At 34.6% G+C, this 21,743-nt stretch overlaps 1 protein-coding gene across 3 annotated transcripts; it reads right to left on the bottom strand.

Moving 5' to 3' along the window:
* Positions 1 to 3,584: 3,584 nt before the first annotated feature.
* On the bottom strand, positions 3,585 to 20,631 carry LOC103496815 (nibrin homolog). 3 transcript variants are annotated; one of them, XM_008458814.3, is made up of 13 exons: positions 20,465 to 20,631; positions 20,265 to 20,318; positions 14,433 to 14,697; positions 10,656 to 10,741; positions 9,732 to 9,859; positions 7,257 to 7,303; positions 7,035 to 7,143; positions 5,727 to 5,819; positions 5,122 to 5,293; positions 4,643 to 5,010; positions 4,324 to 4,385; positions 4,055 to 4,157; positions 3,585 to 3,966 (listed from the first exon to the last, which is right to left on the bottom strand). In XM_008458814.3, the coding sequence occupies exons 1-13, from the start codon at positions 20,499 to 20,501 to the stop codon at positions 3,913 to 3,915; spliced, it is 1,578 nt and encodes a 525-aa protein (XP_008457036.1). In that variant the 5' UTR covers positions 20,502 to 20,631; the 3' UTR covers positions 3,585 to 3,912. The 3 variants fall into 3 exon arrangements, with proteins under 3 accessions (XP_008457036.1, XP_008457038.1, XP_050941486.1); XM_008458816.3 differs by having other exon boundaries at positions 5,727 to 5,816; XM_051085529.1 differs by having other exon boundaries at positions 20,572 to 20,596.
* Between the last annotated feature and the right edge of the window lie 1,112 nt (positions 20,632 to 21,743).

Genomic DNA, 21,743 nt, shown 5'->3' with positions numbered 1-21,743 from the left:
GTATTTGTATAGGTCAAAATACCACAAAGCACGAATATAGTGTATTTGTAAACACACTTTTGGTAAATCTTAACTAAATCAAAAAATATTAGGATTATTAGGATTTAAATCAATTAATTCACAATTTTTTATATTTCATATTATTTAACAAAACTTTATTAAAGAATACATATTCCATACTTTTAATAACAATTTGAAACTACCTTTTATATCATCCCCTAAAATCGTCAATTTGAATTCAAATTTTACCTCGTATTCCTAAAATAATGCCAAAGATAAATTCAACTATTTCGCGTTTTTTATTCTTCAAACTATTTATCAAAAAAATAAACGTAATAATACATAATACATATTTGATATTTATTAACATTTTGAGTTTAGCAATATATATCTCACCTAAAAAAATTGTTAGTTTTAATTCAAATTTTATACCTTAATTTTAAATCCAAATTTTACACCTTAATTTTAAATCGTTAGTTTGAATCTCTAAAATTAATAACAAACTTTATTTACAGCATCTTCATCCCCAAATTCTACTGATTTAACAATAAATTTATAAATAAACATAATACATCATTGTTACTTTGAATTCAAATTTTATACATTATCCCTAAAATGATGCTACAAATAACGATTTGATTGAATGATTCAAATGCTAAAAATAAAAATTCAAATTTATTAGTTTTAAGTTGTTTCGATAATCTCCAAATTTATTTATTTATTAACAAAAAATTAATAAATTCGATTTAATCCAAAATATTTCTTTGAGCTCCTTAAAAATAGGTTTATGGTTAGTAAATAAATATATTTCATCAACCTACTTGAAAATATTTGTATCAAAAATATAAGGGAAGTATAATTTGAATATATTTAATTTATTCAATTTATTTTATTGTTTTTTTTTCTCTTAATTTAACAAAATTGATTTATTGGTTAAATCAATCAAGTTTGATTGGGTTGATTTTCTATAGAGTTATAGTGTAGAGTGCAAAATGGAATTCACTCTTACCCGCTTTAGGGTTAGTAGATAGGTTGTTCTCTTTAAAGGCTGAATCCAAGTCTTGAATAAGGGACCCCACCCTCTCATTGGTCCGAGAGGGATTCGGTTGATAGGTTTGACCTTAAACCAATTGTTTAATAGTGGATAAGTAGGACTTAAGGAACAAGATGTAGCATCGAGGGTAAAACGGTATTTTAACCCAACCGAGGTTACGAACAACTTGTGAAGGATTAATTTACTGATCATGATTATATCAGATGGACAGAAATATATTTATAGTGAGGAGAGTGCAACTACTGAACTTTAGTGGAATGACTCGTTAGTTAACGAATGTTGATTAGCTCGGTCTAAAAGATTTTAGCCAGTTAATCTCAAATCGTTAGAGTTTATGATCTATAGGTCCATTAGGTTCCGATGCTAGTTCATACGGAATTAATTTAGAACAACATGTTGGAATAATTCGAATTGTTCGAATTAGGTAAAGAGAGAGAAACCGACAATATGTTGCAAGAGCTTTATGCTTAAATGTGATTTAAATATTTAAAATATGACTAGATATTCATATTTGGAAGCTCGAAATTAATGGAAGTTGTTAAAGTTGTAAAAAGTCAAAATGTTGACTTTTGATCTTAAAAAGTCAAACTTTAACTGACTTTATATTTAAATATGATTTGAATTTTAGAAAAATGAATGCGGATTCATGCTTGGGAGGTCGGAATTAGTCAAGATGGACAAAATGGTAAAAAGTCAAAATGTTGACTTTTGACTTAGTTTGACTTTGACTAGATTGGTTAAATGACCACTTTGCTCCTTGACCAAAGTTAGTGAGAAAATCCAACCTTTGTTGGATAATCCCACTAACTCTTAATGGGTTATGTGGAAGCTCATGGTGATGATACCAAGCCCACTAAGAGAAATTGGAATTGTGAGTAATTCCACTAAAGGTTAGTGGAAAAATAGGTGTTAAGATTTTATGAAGAAATTACATGTAATTTGCTTATAAATAGCTTATTTTTCAAATTAAAAAGGACTTTTTGCTCTTTTGAATTTTAGAATTTTTTTTTTTTCATCTTAACCCTAAAAGTTCTCAACCCTCCAAATTCCATCTCTTTCTCATATTTCCTTCATTGAACGGGTCCCACAACCCGATTCTAAATACGAAAATTAGCAGGTCAACTCTAGTGGAGGTCTGGGATCGTGTTCGTGAGAAGGTTTTGAAGTATCGGAAAGCTACAAAGGTAAGATTTTCATTCATCCATAATTTAATTTAATTATGGTTCTTATAATGCATATTAATTACTAAAATTAGTTTAGTTGTAATTAGAGTAAAAATCGATCTGATTTTTCCGCTGATATTGTTCGTATCCATCAAAAAATAAATTTGTCATTTATCTGAAGTGAACCTAATTTTGTTATTCCTCTTGTCAACCCTATGTTTTATACAATGCAATATATTAAATCGGTGGATAAATTTTAAGTATAAACCATGATATCCAAATTAAATTTTAACTTGGAAATTTTGCATAAATATAACAAACTACTAAAATATTTACGACTCGTGTAACAAAGTTAAAGTTAGTCATTTTTTAAATATTCCAAGTTTGTCATTCCATCTTTCTTCTTCTTCTTGCGATTTTTTTATCGTCTCTCTTCCTTTACTCTTCTTTTTTTTTTTCACTGCTATTTCTTTCCATCTTTCTTCTTTTCCTCTTCTTTTTACATCGTTTAGATTTAGGTAACTCTGATTTCTTTCTATCGTCTTTCTTCTTTTTCTCTTTTTTTTCGTTATGTGCATCATCTTTGTTTTTTTTTCTTTTTTTTTTATATCGTTTAGATTTGTGTAATCAAATCTGATTTCTTTCTATCGTCTTTGTTCTTTTTTTTTTTTTGTTCGCTACGTACATCGTCTATCATATTTTTTCTTTTACTGCTCTTTTTTTTATGTTGTTTAGATTAGGGTAACCAAATCTAAAATATCATGTAAAAAGAATCTTGAAAAAAATCGTTAAACCAAATCTAAACAAGTGTACCAAATTTAAAAAAAAAAAAACTCGTTTAGATTTAGGGTAGTCAAATCTAAACGTGGTGTAACCAAATTAAACGATATAATTGAAAAAATATAGTCAAATCTAAACCAACAAATCTAGACGATTATATATCGTACCAAATACATTACACGTTACCAAATATATTATGCAGAACATTTTTTGTATTTTTCATGGTGAGTCGGTAAATTTTTTCTATTTTTAGAATTATTATATATATAGTGTAAATATTTTACCGATTTGTTATATTTTTAAAAATACCCCTTTTAACTTGTTCAAAACCATACCGACTAAAATTTCAATTTTCCTACAAATTATGTAATCTTACGGAACAATAATGGGACAATTTTCTTTAATATAATATGTTCATAAAAAAATTATAATTTATTATCAACTAGTATTTAGTGAATAATAGTTGAAATTTTTTAAATTCTGCTAAATTCTATTCTTTTTCATTTAATTCCTTATTTTAATTTTTTTGTTTTTAGATTCTCTACCAAACTGAATCAGTCACATGTTGATATTAATTCTCCGAGACGTTTAAAATTCAAATGTTTAAATTCCACATTTAATAATATACTCGTAATATCTGGGTTAATAATGTCCTTAGACATACATCACCTCCGAAGTAAAGATTAAATATATATATATATACTTACAAAACTAAAGGCAATGTGGAAAAGAAGAATTAATATATCGACATCCCAAATTTGGCCGATAGCATTCTTCCTGCAAATAATGTACTCTTTGTGTATGACTGCCAAAATACAGACCAAGAAAAGACTAAACTATTTTGCATTGACATGAGACCATCACGAACGTCTTGAGAGAGAGAGCATTCTTTGATGAAAACCTAAATATTTGCTTTTAAGAACGAGTAAAAAGCTCTTGAAGAGAACCCGCCATTCCACGTCGCCGTCCCTGAAATTTGATCAAGTTAAAAATGTATGTCCCAAGCCATGCTTTGCCTATTAACCTATGATGCTAAAATAAGTTAAAAAATACTCACCTTCTCATTATGAAATAAATCTTCTGCTATAGCTTCTGTTTCCTTCCGCCTTCTTTCTTCTTTCAAGGACTCAGCAATTTCCTCCCTCCCATCACCATTATCCCTACAAAGTCATAAAAAAATGTTTGAAGATTCCATCAAAGAAAACGGGACCTTATCCAAAATAATCAAGCTTGACCAAAAAAAGCCACAAAAAGGCAATAAATCTAATGACATCTTAAAACACTTCAAAGGGGGAAAGAAAGAAAGAAAGCAAGAGAAACACTTACTTGTAAGGATACTTATCAAATGGGACAAGATTGCTAAAGCTATTCCCAGAGTGAGTTTGTGTCTGCAAAAATGTTGAAAGGACATGAGTGATGTGTGCCATCTTCCATAATATTTTTCGCCATATGCCAACCGACACAAGAAAGTTTTCATTGCTAAGCATATTTGAGGCAAAAGTAATGGTTGATTAACGCGCATCGGTAATGATCTTACGACATAATAAGAGGATATGGCTGAATCTCATCAACATGAAGCAGTAATTTGCACACCATTTAAAATGGAATGATGCAGGAAAAGACATTCAAAGGCAAAGAGCAATACTTTTCTGAATCGTTTGAAGTTTGTAATCCCACTGTTTTCTGCAGTTACTAAAGTGGAGGCTTTCGTCGCATGCTGCACAATTAAATTTTGACTGAATATAATGTCTATGTTTCTGTTGTCGGATTCATTGATCTTGTCTTTTCTCATCTCGATGTCACTGCTACTATTTTTTACTATTTCATGGCCACCCAATGATCCAGTAGTAGCATTGTCAACAGACACCAGTGATCTACTTAAATATTCATCTGATTTGCTTAGATATTCATCTGGCCCTTGGACATTAGAAACAACTGGTTTACTTGTTTCTGTTTCAAGATCGGATTCTGCTACCACGGTCTCATCAGTGGAGCATGTAGAGGAACCAGGTTCTGCAAGAAAACTCTACATTCAGATGAATGAAGTTAAAATCGAAAAATCATCGTAACTTATCAATTATCACTAGTAAACTAGAGAAACTAGTAGCAAAGAAGACTGCTTACCACAGGGATGTATCAAATTGTCTCTGTCTAGTGTTCCACTCAAAACAGAAGATATCAAAATCAACTCGGTTATTTTATAATAAGAATCAACCTTAGAGGATGAATCCCACTTTTCAACTGATCCTCCAGGCATAACGAATACTACACGATCATTTTCTCCATTACCCAAATCCTACAAAAGTTATCATGCAAATCAATGCCCAACAAACACCAGGTTTGCAGAACTGAGATAAACAAAAGAAATAGAATAAAGACTTCAAGCCATTATATTTTTTCTAATCACAGAATACATAGAGCACCATTTGGAACATGTTCCAACCACTGTTAACAACTGAAGCATTACCGTTTGGAACGCAATTATTATTTCATGAGTAAAAATATTATGTATATGTTGATGCTTTATGAAGGTAAATTTATAGTCTGAACAAAGGGAGTGAGTATAGTACTTCCGTGGTACTAGAAAATTTCCCACATTGCTATTAGAAATAATGTAAATTAGATTGTCTTTACATGAAATTGTCAAATAAAAGTGTTTAACCACGCTTTCAGAAGAAATTAGGAAAAGATGGATCCAGTATAGGTGAAAAAGAGGTGGAGCCTCATACTTGGCTATCAGAAGAGAAGTCCTCGATTGACAAAACATTCGCACCACCAACTTGTTGTAATAACATCTTCAACCGATCCCCATACTTGTACTGCTAAAATTTAGAAAATTCAGACTTCAGAGATTATTCGCGAACATTCAAGAAAGTTCCATACAACCCAAATATTAGAGAGGTTTGAACTCTCCCCACACAAAACAAAGCATAAAATAGTTTTCTCATAGGTAAAGTAGCTAGCTACTTCACTTAAATACTAATCCGGATACCAAACACAAACATATAACTTCTAATAACTGTCCAGACCCAACATGACAGAAAACAACTTTCTGGCATTCTACTATTGAATTAGTTTTAGTTTGAAATTGTTGAAATTGTTTAGACTATATGGTTTATTTTTAGCAAATATATATGGATCATTTGCAAAAATAGCAAAAAAAATTATAATAATAGGGTCCATGTCACTACATTTAAATTGCAAAAGTAGCAAATTTAAAAGCGGATAACCCTCTGATAGCCCTCTAATAGCCCTCCAATAGCCGTATGATATCATTAATTACTTGTCATATTTGCCATATTCACAATATGCAAAAAAGAGGTTTTATGAGCTGTTTTTTTCTACATTTTTTTGTCATCGGATGCAATTTACCAATATATATTATAAGAGAATGTCTTGTACTTGATGGAAGTTAGCTGGTTAAGATTTAATTACTCTTGTAATTTATATACATGTTGCCTCCTCCATTATACAAATAATTGCATCAATCTGGAACAAAAGAAATTACTTTTTCTCTCTTCCCACCTACGAGATAAACAAGTAATTCGAGGCACTTCCACCCCCCTCTTGAGACCTCTCCCAACCCTAATTTCCCCCGATGTCTCTATTTATATCCTAAACTCTATAACACCTGCCTAACTAATAACCACTATACCCTTAGTCCCTTACCAATAACCAAGTACTATTCCCACAATATCCCCAACCAGTACCTATTTTATTTCTTAAATTCCAAAAATAAGCAGACAGAAGCCTAAGGAATAGTACTAAACACCACCTGGGTCCAAGTATCTTGAATAAGTACTTAAGTTCCATGAGAGATAAAGGCATTCTGGTTAAGGCAGATATCTTGAATAAATAGATGCCTTCAAGTGAGCAAAACATACAAAAACGGCGAGAGACTCACCATAAAAGATGGAAGATGAATGAATTATAAAATAAAGCTAATTTATGTTATAATTTGTTCATTAGAGGATTGTCCAGCAACTCTCAGAAATGTGAAAATGAAAAGACAGACAAATGGAAACATATAGCATTACCATCTGTGTCAACCCTAGTAAAAAAGTGTATCCACTCAAACAGTTTTTACGAGTGCTTGGGTCAACAACTTTGACATGCATCCCTTCCACAGTCATTGTTGGTTGATAGCTGATTCAAAGAACAAAGACAAAAGATTGCAAGTGAAATGCAGGAGTTCAAAAAATATTTACTATTACTTCAAAATAATTTTTTCCCAGATGAACTTAAAAGGCAGCACTCACGAATCAAAGGATGGAATCTCATTGCAGGTGGTTTTTCCTGCAAATAACTGAAGTGTAACAATCAGAAAGAATGCAGAATCTCACTGCTCTCATGTTTTTGTTGATAGCATGAGTCTAGAAATAGAAAATATCAGAAAGATCTTCAACAAATTCAGGACAAATAATGAGGATCAACGCAGGTGCAGATACTAATAATGCTTGGCAATGGTCAGTGCACAGATAAAAAAAATGGAGAACAATGTCTTTTTTAAGAATAGAAACAACTGTTTTCATTGACAAATAAATAAAAGAATACAAGAACATATAAAAAGCAAGTCCACTAATGAAAGGACTTCCAACTATGTAATAAGCTAGGGAATAATTACACAAAGTCTTTAAAACTGAAGCCCAAAGAGAAACATGAAACCTCACCAAAAACCAAACCTCGCTAGGGTCCCTCTCCACCTCTCAAAACACTATTGTTCCTCTCCTCTCAATGATCCCACAATAATGCACACACACCCACAAACCAGAGAAAACAGTCTCTTTTTGAAGGACGGATGGAGGAGAAACTACCCGATCATCAACCAAACATCCCACTGACGAGCTAGCTAGAAATTGCACTCCTGAAAGAAACCATTCCAAACAGAATTCTCAAACTAACACTCTCATAGAAGATGATCCAGGTACTTCTTCTCCGCCTTTCAACAGTGGATACAACAAAAAAGACCCATTAACGAAGGCATCTTTCTCAAAAGCCTATTCATTGTGTTTACTCAATGAAGCAAAACTTGCCAAAGAAAGGACCATACTTTCTTTGGAATCTTAATCCTCTATAAAACATCAAAGACTGACTCAACAATAGAAGAAGGATCCAATAAGATCCTAAAGAACGACTTACAAGAAAAGCCCTCACTGTTTGGACGCCAAACAAAACATCCCTTCCCCCAAGCCTAAAGTCAAAACCCTTAATCAAGGAAAGGAGATCACCTCCGTCATTTTACTATTGGACAACACCAACTGAACCAAAGGAGAAAGCCACATAATTACCCAACCAAACCACAAAGTCCAACACAAAACAATTTTCAAAGAGGATAAATGATATGATCTAGGAAAATCAGAAGAGAGGGGTCAATCCCCCACTAAATGATCTTCCAACAATTTATTTACCATCTCATACAACACAAAAAAATCATTCTTGGTTCGAGATGGCAGCCAACATAAACATAAGGGTGGCCCATGTTTGAATTCAAAGGCTTATACTTGGTGTATTAATGCAGTAAAAGCAATCCTCTCAGAGCTATGAATGGAAAGAAATCATCAAATTTTGCAGGGGAAGCGTGCTTTCACACATTTGAAGTCGTCCTCTTGGTGTTCTCTTTCCAAAAGTTTCAAAGGGTTTTCCATTTAAGATATTAATCTAAGTTGGGAGAGCCTCATTTTTCCTTTCTAATAGTTTCTCCCTCAACATTTGTTTACCTTGTGTTTACTGTTCTCTTGATGACGTTCTTCGAACTGATTTTTTTTTCTTTTTTGGTCCTAGAAAAACCTATTGCTTATTTGGATCAAGCATAACTTCCGCATCTTTGATCCTCGTCTTTCTTTTAACATCTTATTGATACTTGTTGGTCTTCATGTAAATTATCTCCGTACTTTTCAGATTGTAGCCTTGGGGGCATCTCTTATAGCTCATTGGTAGACTTTATGTAGTTCTCAGGGCTATCTTATGCCTTTGTTTTTCTGAGTGTAGTTTCTCTCAATCAGCTTGGGGATTTTTGTTCTCAATTTTCCAGAACCAATGAATCTTTGATAATTGTTTTCAGAACAAACTCCAAGATTTTTTGGTCAAATGCAGTTAAAGCTCTTGTCGGAAATTTGGTTTGAGTGCAATCAGAGGACTTTTCACCGACAAATCACTTCCTTGGTCAGCTAGTTTGGATTTTACTCGCCTTCTTGCTTCCACATGGTGTTCTCTTTCCAAGGCTTTTTCAAATTAATATATTCAGAACATTAGTTTGAATTGGAACACTTCTATTTTTTGGTTCAACTTTATTTTATCTTTTAGTCGCAAGACTTTTTTTCATATTATGTTTCTTGTATTTGAGAAATACTCTTTTCTATCATATCAATGAAAGATCGGGTCTCATAAAAAAAAGAGAGAAAAAATTTATTCCCTTTTGTAATTTCATACCATCAATGAAATGAAGGTTGGAGGCTAAGAGTTGTGAGGATGGTCCTCCAAGGATCTTCAAGAAAAAATCTATTAGTTCCAGGTTTCTTCAGTGTTCCATTGTCTGTATGTATGTATGTGGTGGTTGTTAGGGTAGGGTAGTTAGAAAGAGAGGGAGTCATTCAGAATTCTGGAGTGTAATCTTCTTCAGAGAGTCCCCGCCTATATAGAATGCTTGGGGATGATATTGTACTCTTACCGTAACACGTTTTGAAAATAAAGATACATCACAGTAGAGACAATTAATATATGAAGCACGTTGTTACCTCAACCCAACTAGTAAGAACAAAAGGTTTTTCAGCCACGATGGCATCAACTAGAGCTTCATTAAAAGGCATTAGTTCCTCTACAAGCACATGCGTACACTCCTGAATATCATGAGAAGTACAAGCACCTACATTTTAATACATACACTCTTCAAATTCAACCAAAATTACAAACTCATTCACTTTCTTGAATGGAGATTAACTGGTAGAATAAGTAGATGATGTCCAGGATAAACCATGCAATAAATAATGATAATAAGCTTCATCTACAGCTTTCATCACCCAAAAAAAAACCCTAACAGAGGCATCTGTCAGAATAGCTTCCGCAGCAAAAATGCAGACCTTGTCTATAAAATTGCCAGGTAAACATTCGTTATGTAATAGATGGAAAGGTTAATATCAGGATCATCCACTTGTTCGGAGCTAGATGATCATGGAAAAATGCATCGGCTGCAAATTTTCAATGTTTTAAAACATCTAGATGGTTGATTTTATATGTACATGTATAAAAGAAAGTCAAAGGACGTATAAAATGTAATTGGTTATTTGTTGTTCTTTTGCACTACTTGGAGAGTATTTACTCAATTTTATTTTATCCTTTTTGCAGTTCATGGATAATTTAAACAAACTTCCTTTAGCTAGTTGTCGTTCTTCAGTGTAATTTAACATGGCTATTAAGTTAAGAATTCTACGTATAGATAAGGTTAAGGACTCCCTCTTTTTTCTTCATATTCTATAACATATTCAATACCATTATCTTTAAGGTTGTATTGAGAGTTCATAAGCGTTTGTTCTAAAACATGCTAATATAAAGCAACTGAGCAGCTACATAAGAAACCTTGGGAAGTTGAAACTTCTAAATAATCAGATAAAAGTTGCTTTTGTAATAAGTAAAAGGCGATCAGCAACTTCTTCATGACTAACCGATGGACGAAACCTTGTCCCTAAGCAATTGGGATTGGAAGGACTCTGACCGGTTAACGTAAAACAAGAGTTGTACAAAGGAGAACCTGCAAGATTTGTTTATAGGCTAATAAGGACTTCAAGCACAATGGGTGTTAGAAAATTTGGTTGAATTAAAAGTTTCTTAGATCATAAAATAGTTACTTTTCCTCTCAAGAGACTTTTAAAAAGAACAAAAAAATAGAAACAAAATACACACACACACACACACAAACATATATATATATATATATTGACAAAAAAAACAAGGGAAAGGAGATCTTCCAACTTCCAAGAAGAAATTGTAGTACAAATAACAAAGAAACTCTCAATCTATATTTGTGGAAGCTAAAAGTAAAACACAAAATCTGCAAAAACATAGAATTTTTTATCCAAGAAAAGGAGACAAGATATCACAATACAAATTTGCTCTAGTTTTTAAGAATCAAGAATAAAGGGATTTTAGAAGGGGGGAAAATGTAGGAAAATTATAAAAGAATTTAGACACAGAATGATGGAAGCATTAAAATATTCAAGAATTTACAGAATTCCTTGCAGAAAAGTGAAAACAATCACTGATTCAATGAATAAATAGCAAGAAACAGCACCTGTTTAACTGAGAGCCCTGGATTTAACAATGAGTCAAATAAACCATAACCAAAAAGATAATCCTACTTCTAATAAATAGCTTGTTTCGGGATTGGGATAAGAAGACTTGTCCTCCTATTCCTTCATTCAAGCTGGCTAAATTTGCTGCTCTGATAAAAGCTTGTGGTCTTGAGTTTCGTGAAACTTCTCCTTTAGCCAAAGAAGAAAGCTGCATCATGGTTTAGATTTGCAAAGTTTTATTTTGTCTTCTTTGAGATGATTGGGTTGACTTACATGAGGAGATTTTTTATTTCTTTGCTGGTGATGGTTCTTCCAAACCTTCAAACTTCTTTTGATGGTTTCTTCTCTCCTCTCTCCTCCCCTCTGATTCCTCCTCTCTGATCAACCTTCTTCATCCCTTTGCCTCCTTCCCCGATCTTCTTCCCTTCCCAACTACCAGAATTTAGCAACCTTCAGCTGTCCAGCCATCAGAACCACGTTTATTTTTGTCCTCTAAGAATTATAAGTTTACTATGGAAGTTCAGAGTTGCAAGTTAATGGCTCTTACTTCTGCATTTGGTTTGAAGATGGTGAGTATTTCGTGGAGGGCGTTGAAAATAAACAGTCGTAGCCACTAGTCAATTCTCATTTAGATTGGTTTGTGGTTCAAATTTAGAAACTTTTGCAAGAACAATTTACTTCTTTTTTCTCTCGGAGAGCTAAGAATGATGCAGGGGTCGTCAAAATATCCAAATTTGCTGCTAATTATGGATGGGTGTTGAGATGCATTGTGTGGCCTGAAACTGGGGGACGTTTCTACTTACATGTCCCAATGGGGCCGAATCAACAGGCGTGGATTTCATACGTAAGCTTGATCAAAGATTTCCATTCCAAATCAACTAGCTAGGAAGACATGAAGATGAAGGGATTTAATATGTTATAATTGTCGGCTTTTCCTAATAAAGATGCTTTAGAAAATGGCAGCAAAGAATTAACATAAGAATAGTGAGGTGCTCAGAGAAGATTTTAAAAGCTTGTGGGTCATTACTTGTTTGTTTGAGTTTAATGATTGAAAAGACATTACAAAAGTGTTGGAGGATCAATTACATTCTAAATAACTATCAATCCTTTATCTGCTGATAAAGCTTTAATTAAATCGTCTTTAGGCAATCTCAAAGACAAAGTTGAGTTTCCGGGCAAGTGGCAGAGATGTGGTATCTTCCATATCTTATTTGAAAAATGGAAAGGCATAAAGCACAGTAGGGCAGAGTTTGTGAAAAAGGTTATGGTGGCTGGATCTCTTTTAGAAACTTACCGATGACTGGAGTGCTGATGCTTTCAAAGCTATTGGAGGGTATAGTTTGGAGGTCTTGAAAGCATCTCCTTAGAAACTATGAATCTTATTAACTGTTCCGGAGGCCAAAATAAAGGTCAGGCAAAATCTCTGCGGGTTTTATGTCAGCTATGATTGAAATAAGAGATGCAATTAGAAGCAATATTTTCCTTAATTTTGGGAACATAAAAGCATTAGAAGCTCCAAAGGCCATTGAAGAAGCTTTGTTCATTAGCGACTTCATCAATCACGTTGATTTACTAAGGCAAAACCAAGTTCTGTTAGATGAAGGAGAAGATCGAAATATGTTGAAACCCGAATGGGCCTTTCTTTCCTCAACTTACTTGAAACCAGATTTTTCGAGAAACTCATTTTAAGTTTTGATGGAAAAGGAGGTTAGCAGGGAGTTGCCTCCTTTGCATGTTCACCGGAAATCTATCCCCAAGTCTCAAAGTCGCCAAAGAAGCGCATAACAGCTATTAGTGAAGTTGAAGAAATCGAAAAGTCAAATTTAATGAAGACAGAACGTTCCGGTCAGTCCAAAGCCCATAAGAAATCAAAGGATGTTGAGAATGTGTCTTTGGGAGGACAGAGAAAGAAGTGGACACTTTAATTAGTTCAACCTATCAGTCCTCAAGCTTTAATGAGGTTACCAAAGGAAAATCGAAAGTTAACACAGGTGGAAATCTCAAAATGGAAGTTCAAAAGTCTTGTGGGCCCAGTTCAACCATTCCAAATTCGTTTAACAGCAAGCCAATATCACCAGTGTCTTCTACTCATTTCCATTATTAGTCAACAGCTTTGATCTTAATAGAGGTCCAGCCGCCAAGAGTTCCAACAGTTCTTCTTCTACTCAATCGTCCTCTTCTTCAGCCATCTCTTCTTCAGGTTGATTAAAGATCAAAACAGGGGCTAAACGAAATCCCAAAGCACAGAAGGGTTCTCTTCCCTTCAGAGTTTTTCCTAAGCACTTTGTTAGAAGAAAGTTGTTATGTGGAAATACAAGAGGATTAAAAAATCCAAAGAAGAGTCTGGCCCTCAAGAGATTTTTGAATCACATAATCCAAAGTTAGTTTTAATTCAAAAATTAAAAAGATGAATTTGATATGAGCTTTATCAAATCAATCTGGAGCTCCAAGGATGTAGGCTGGGACTTTGTGGAATAAGACGGATTCTCAAGAGGTTTTCTCACCATTTGGGATTTGAACAGAGTAATTGTATTAGAATCTTTGAAGGGGGGTTACTCTTTCGCTGTCAAATGCCTCACATTGTGTTAAAAGATTGTTGAAACACAAACGTGTATGGCCCCAATCACTTAAGGGAGAGAATTTTTATGGCTAGAGCTACTCTCCTTGTCCAGATATTGCTTAAAAGCTTGATGTGTTGGTGGGAATTTCAACATCATAAGATGGGCTTATGAGAGGTTCCCAATTGGAAGGGCTTCCAGAGTTTCAACAATAAGAATGGGAAGTGTTTGGAGAAACTAATTATTTGGAAGGAAGACAATTGTATTGAATTTTTTCAGTTGCCCTTTTGATTTTGTTTCTGCCTTGTTTGGAGTATGTTAAGCTTTTGGGCCTCGTTTTGTTTGTCCATGTTTTTGGATTCCGGATTCTTTGACCCTTAGAGATTCTAGCTTTTTGTATAGTTCTCTTGTACTTTTAGCATTAGTCTCATTTTATTATATTAATGTAAAGGCTCATTTCCTTTTAAAAAAAAATCAAGTAGAAGTTGTTTCTTGTTCAAAATAATAAATAGTAATAACAATAAAAGAGCTACAAAGTAAGAGCATTTTGAAAGATAAATCGTATTACTATTCTAAATGTTCCTCAAATCACCTGTAGGTTGCATTGCCAGATCCAAATGAAACCACATCTCCATCACACAAGCTTGCTTCTTTTTTCGACAGCTCATGAAGTTTCTCCTTCAACCCAGAATTCCTTCTAACAAATGTCCCATATTTGGAGCAATCGCTAATCCTCACTTTAGAGCAAATGTTAGATAAGTGACTATTGTGGGAATTTAAAGGGATCATAGCGTCTACAAGTATTTCTGCATGGATGCGGGAAACCCCTTTATCTTTTGCTATAGTCAGATCGCAGCCTGCAGAATAAACAAGATCACATAATGAGCAAACAACTGAAAGCATGATTTGAGAAACAAAAAAGGTGACTGTTAGAAGCATTCAAAGTTTAAATATGTTTCTAATGAAAAAGGAAGTACTAAAAGGAAATAGAGTTCCCTAACCAAACTATTCGGCTACCTCTTCCAAACTTAAAGTAAGTTGAATTAGTTACATTTGGGAGACAAAAACACAAGCTCTTTTCACATATCCCGGGCAGCCAAAAGAAGAAAGAATCTGAATACAGAGTTAGTTAATGACTCCGGGGTGCCCACCTTTTAGAGAAATTGAAAGCCTAATTCTGAATTTTTATTCTGAACTTTTTTCTAAGAGTAAGGGCTCGAGGTACTCCCCATCAATTTTGACTGGCCTTGTGTAACTCCGACTCAGAACCTAATGTTGATACCAAAGTTCTCGGAGATCGAAATAAAAGCTGCCATCAAATCCCTTGGAAAATGCAAAGCACCTGGACCAGATGGCTTCACCGCTGAATTCCTTATCAAATATTGCAATTTCAGACCAATTACTCTCACAAGCTTGACTTACAAGGTTGTTGCCAAGGTGCTGTCCGAAAGACTCAAAGGCAATTCCTTGCATCATTGCCCCCTCATGAGGCGCATTTATAGAAGGTAGACGAATTTTAGATCCTATCCTTGTTGCTAACGAAGCTGTCAAGGATTATCGACCTAAGAAGAAAAAAGGTAGAATCCTTAAACTCAATATGGAAAAAGCCTTCGACAGGGTGAAACGGGACTTCCCAGAGAAAATCTTGAAAAGCAAAAGGTTTGACCACAAGTGGATAGAGTGGATGATGGGCTGTGTTAAAAACCTGAGATACTCAGTTTTCATTAATGGCGGGCCGAGAGGAAGAGTGCTTACTTCAAGGGGAATTAAGCAAGGTAACCCCCTCTCCCCTTTCCTCTTTCTATTGATAAGCAAAGTACTCGGTGCCCTAGTTGAAACTCTACATTATAATGGTCTATATGAAGGTTTCGTACTGGGCAAGGACAAGATTCATGTGCCTATTCTTCAGTTTGTGGATTATACTCTTCTTTTCTGCAATTATGACAGCAATATGATGGACAACCTAAGGCAGACATTGGATTTTTTTGAATGGTGTTCCGGTCAAAAAGTCAACTGGGATAAGTCGGCTTTATGTGGGATTAACGTAGCTGAAAGTGAGCTGCTGTCAATGGCTACCACCTTAAAAGACAAGGTAGATCATCTCCCCGTTATCTACCTTGGTCTACCATTGGGAGGGTACCTTAAGCAAATCTCTTTGTGGCAACTGGTGAGCGATAAAGTCCATGCAAAGCTAGATAAATGGAAAAGATTCAACCGATCAAGAGGGTGAAGAGCTACCTTATGTAAGTGAGTTCTCTCCAATCTCCCCACCTACTATATGTCTACTTTTCTAATGCCTGAAGGAGTAATCTCAAAACTCGAAAGAACTCTTAGGAATTTTTTTTGGGAGGGGCAGAAAGGTAGTAAAATTAGTCACCTTGTTAGATGGGAAACAGTCTCAAGAGATTTGGTGGATGGAGGTCTCGGCTTCGGAGGCTTCAAAGCAAGAAATATGGCCCTTTAGCGAAATGGGGCAGGAGATACTTGGAGGAAGAAGATTCTCTATGGTGCAAAGTGGCAAGAAGCATACATGGCAAAGATATTTTTAATTGGCACGCTGCAGGCAAAGAAGGAAAATGTTTGAGAAGCCCATGGGTCAGCATGTCCCGAGCATGGTTGAAAATAGATGCTCTAACAACTTTTAGATTGGGAAATGTTAGAAGGGTAGCCTTTTGGCTAGATCCATGGGAGAGTGAGATTCCTTTTAATTCTGCCTTGCCTCGACTTTTTGAAATTGCCATACTCCTCAATGGCTGGGTTGCTGATTACTGGGACTTTGCATTGGCATCATGGTTAATTATTTTCCATCATTTACTAAAAAAGATAGGAAATCACATAATTCCAATCACTTCTCAGAAAGAGAAAAGCCCTTCTGAATCTCAAGACAGTCGGGTATTGTCTTTAAATGGCAGTGGGAAGTTCACAGTAAAGTCCATTACTCATCACTTATCCCCCTCCTTCCCTTTGGACAAACCTCTTTTTAAAGCCATTTGGAAATCCGGCAGCCCAAGAAGGGTAAATATTCTGTTTTGGATTATGAAGAAGGGTAAATATTCTGTTTTGGATTATGATGGTGGGAAATTTGAACGTATCCTCGGTTATGCAACATAAACTGCCTAACAGCTGCCTCTCAATCTCCATTTGCCTGTTGTGTCTACGGGACAAAGAAGACCCACTGCACCTATTCATTTTCTGCAAATATTCGGCTTCGTGTTGGGAAAATCTGCTTAAAGAGTTTAATCTATCTTGGGTTTTTGGAGCAGATTTTAAAGACAATGTGAAGGCCTTATTAAGAGGATCCAACTTGCATAAAGAAGCCACCTTACATTGGGAAAATGCTGCGAAAGCTGGCTTGGCAAAAATATGGTTTGAAAGGAATCAAGGAGCCTTCCATTATAAACTGATGGGCTGTTTTGATCGCTTTGATATAGCACACAGAAATGCTTCTTCCTGGTGCACCCCCTCAAAACTTTTCAGAAGCTACTCCATCCAAGATCTCAACTTAGATCGGAGAGCTTTAATCTTTCCACCTTAATTCTATTACTTTTATTTCTTTCGTTTGGTTTCTTCTCTATTATGGTTACTTCTTTTTGTATCAAACTCCTCATTAGCCATGAACTAGTAAAAACTCATTATCACGACTTCGTTTTGAGTTTATTTTCCCATTTTTGTATTTGTTCTTTTGGATATGATGAGGTCGCTAAGGGGGTGTCAACCTAGTTGAGATGTCCAGGTGTGACTTCCCCATTTCTTGTTTAGCTCTTGTCAACCAAGTTGAGATGTCCATGTGCGACTATTGATCCCTATTTTTAGATATGGTGAATTGAAAAAAGGTTACACTTTCTCGGCTTGATGGAGGTCTTGGCTTAGGAGGCATAAAAGTTCAAAACACAGTACTACTTGCTAAATGGGGCTGGAGATGCCTAGTGGAAGATAACTCTTTATGGAGACAAGTTATAAGAAGTATTAATGGCAAAGAGCCCTTCAATTGGCACACGGTGGGTAAATCCAATAATAGTTTGAAGAGTCCTTAGGTTAGCATTTCAAGAGCTTGGAGGAAGGTGGAAGCTTTGGCTTTGTTTAAGCTTGGTAATTAGAGAAGAATTGCTTTTTTGGAAGACTTATGGATCGGTGACATCCCCCTCAATCTTCAATTCCCTAAGTTCTTCAAAATTGCATTGCTGCCTAGTGATTCAGTTGCTGCTCATTGGGATAATTCCACTATGTCTTGGTCAATTGTGTTTCGAAGACTCTTAAGAGAAGACAAAATACCAGATTTTCAATTTTTGTTATACCTACTCTCTTCTAAGAAGGTGCTAAAGTCGGATGATAGAAAGTATTGGTCAATTGATATGTCGGGCAAATTTTCAGTTAAGTCTCTTTCAGTTCATCTTTCTCCATCATCCCCATTGGACAAAGGTATATTCAAAGCTCTCTGAAAGTCCAGCTGCCCAAGGACAGTTAATATCTTGATCGGACTTCTACATTGCTCCTCGGTTATGCAAAGAAAGATCCCCAGCAGATGTCTTTTGCCCTCGGTGTGCCCACTCAGTATGAAGGACAGTGAGGACCTGCTGCATCTCTTTTTTATCTGTCCTTATTCAGCCAATTGCAGGGGGAATATGCTCACCCTTTTCGATGTGGCTTGGGCTTTTGATGGATATTTGACATTTGTTGAAAGCAATGCTTGCGGAACTCTGGTTTGAACGTAATCAACGAATCTTTCATAACAAGTCAAGGGGCTGGTCTGAAACTTCGGGCACTGCAAAAAGAAATGCAGCAGCTTGGTGTTCTTTGAACAAGGAATTTAATGAGTATTCCATTGAAGATTTATGCTTAAACTGAGCGGCTTTCATCTCTCAACCCATTTGATATGTGCTGTTCTCTCTGCCTTCTATCAGAAGTTCAAGATATGCAAGCTTGTTGAATTTTTAGTAGAAGACCTCCTATTTCTACTTCTTTTGTTCTCTTTAGGAGATATTATTTTTGGTCTTGTTTTGGAACTGTTTATCACTGGTAGTTCTTTACTTTCTGTTTTTGTTGTTTGCCTTTTTTGGTTGTTTTTCTGGTTCAGTAGGAGTTTCTATGTTGTTTGATATACTATTGGATACGATGATGGTGCTAAGGGGGCGTCAACCTAGTTGAGATGTCTGGGTGCACCTCCGGATCCTCTTTTTGGCTTCTTTATTTTTCTCATTGTATAACTCTCTTGTACTTTGAGTTTTAATTTAATAAATAATCTTGTCTCCTTTTATATATATATATAATAATAAAAAATAAAAAATAAAAACTCTTTTTTTTTTTTTTTTTTTTTTGCACCTAGCATTTAAACCCTAGAAGACTGTTACCCCTTTAATGGGTCTCGAGCTTTAAAGAACACTACCCAAGTTTAGCTCATTTGGGGTGTAGTGTCCTTCCCAAAACTCTATTCGTACCCTTGGACTCGTGTTTGGAGCTTGGAACTGTTGCCTTCTTGAACACACCTTCAAAGGACACTGATTACTAGAGATCATTCACTCAACAAGGTTATTAGGACACTCACCACTCAAAGGGTTCATAAGGCACAAAGTAGGTCTGATAGGATCTAATGAGAACACTTTTTTCTAATAAACCAACCACTTCCATTAAAAAAATGAAAGAATACACAGCGTAAGAAAAGGGTCAACCCAAGCAAAATAGCACTTAGAGAACAATTGAAAAAAGGGCAAATATCAATTTATACACATGAACTTTAGGGTTGTATCAATTTAAACTCTAAGCTAATAATTGTATCGATTTAAACCCCCTGAAACTTTGTAGGTTGTATCAATTTAAACCCTAAACTAATAGTTTTGCCAATTTAAACTTTAAACTTTCATAAATGCATCAATTTAAACCCTGAACTTCATAAATGGATCAATTTAAACCCTCAATTTTCATAAGTGTGTCCAATTAAAACATAAGAGGGTTTAAGTTGATACATGTATATAAGTTCCGGGTCTAAATTGATACACTTGTAAAGGTTTAGGGTTTAAATTGATACAACTATAAGTTTGTGGTTTAAATTGATACAATTACCAAAGTTCAGGATTTAGTTTGATTCAATTATTAGTTTAAGGTTTAAATTGATACAAATGCAAAAGATAAAGGGTATAAATTGAAATTTTTCCTAAAAGAAATATTCAAGCCGAACCCCAAAGAAACATAAAATCCAAGAAAGGTCAAACATCACTAGCTCCTTATCACACCCTCTAGACACATTTTGAGAACATTGAGTATACTTATGGCTGAGGTTATTAAGTGATTAAGATTATTGCCTAATCATATATATATGTGTGTGTGTGTGTGTTTTTCAAATAATAATTATATGAAATAACAAAGACGGATGTAGCATTTACAAGAAAAAGTAGAGGGTAAAATGCAAGTAGTAGCATAATCGAAGTACCTTTACGACCCACTTTATACTTTCCAGGTGCAAAAATGTAGAATTTCTCCTCGCCTGCAACATGCACTTGATTATATAAATAAACCAACCAAACAAAAACTACGATACTTCAAAAACTTATTTCATTACACTATAAAGAAGAAGAAAAAATAATTTTTCAGCAGCAGAAGTAATCAGAAAATCACGAAGCACAAACGGACCTGAAAGAGGATCGACGGGGAAGAAACCCCAAACCATATTTTATAAAAACTGGTTTCTAATTTTTAACAATGGATGAGCAACAATTCAATGGAAGCAAGGGTAGAGCCTTAAGAGGAGACCAGAAAAGCAGAGAGGAAGAATACAAAATGATCAAAAAAACCTGGTCGGTCTTTTCTGAGGTTGTGAACCGGTTTTTATAGAGTGTGAAATGGGAGGGGCCGAGGGGTTGCGAATTTGGTTATGATCTCACTTTTGAGGGTTTTTTTTTTTAAGAAGTACAATTGAGTGGAGTATTCAAGATACAAATCCAATCAAGTTGGGGTAAGCTTTTTAAGTATTTATTAACATATTTTTTACGCAATATGTTAAAGAAATTTGGAGGAGAAGATGAGTAAATTGCAAAGAAGAAGAAGAAGGAGAAATGACGAATTGTCCGCAATATCAACGGTTAATCTGAAATTTATGAAAAGTTTCTACTGACCTTATGAGCCTTTTTATTTTGTTACCCGTACCGTAAATATTTTAGTGTTTTGTTATATTTATGAAATTTAACCTTATAATAAACTCAAGTCATTTTTTTTTAAATTAAGATATGTATTATGAACTATATAGTATTATGATGCACATATGTTTCTTGAACAAAAAAAAATTGGTCAATTAAATCATGTCACATCATCACAGCAAAAATTGTGTTAATTATATTTTGATTGGGTTTTGGTAATTAAGTTTTCTCATATCCAACCCAATTCAAGCCCCCACATAAAAAAATTGGGCCAAAAAAGATAATAAGTCCGAGCCCAAGTCCAACATGCACATGAGCCCAAACCCAAGTGATAAGAATCATGATGTTCCATACGAACCAATTACAAGATGGAAAACATCAAAAGATTAACCAATCGTTCATTCTTCATGTACAAGAATGGGTACAGTCGTTCATCCTCAATTCCATGTGTCACATGTTAATACAAGAGACGAATGGCCATTTAGAGTATTGAATGTCAATGTTTTCTTGGTTGAAACGGACTATGGGATACACATTAAGCTTCTGAAACCAACGCTTTGAAGACCTCATGATTTAGTTAATATCACATTTTTATTGTATTTCCGTTTGTTTTAATTTGACAAGTTATGGTACCTACCATTAATAGCTTAGTATTAAAGATGGTAGTTGAAAATTAGTTGTTAAAAGATAGAAAGCTTAGTTAAATGTTTTATTTTAACTTTTTAGAATTTTCATTAATTAGGATAGAATCTCAAGGCTATATAATGCCTCTTTAT

The sequence above is a fragment of the Cucumis melo genome, chromosome 6, assembly GCF_025177605.1.
Source record: "Cucumis melo cultivar AY chromosome 6, USDA_Cmelo_AY_1.0, whole genome shotgun sequence".
NCBI lineage: Eukaryota > Viridiplantae > Streptophyta > Magnoliopsida > Cucurbitales > Cucurbitaceae > Cucumis > Cucumis melo.
The sequence above is the reverse complement of the archived record's forward strand: the minus strand, read 5'-3'. Positions and strand labels throughout refer to the sequence as shown.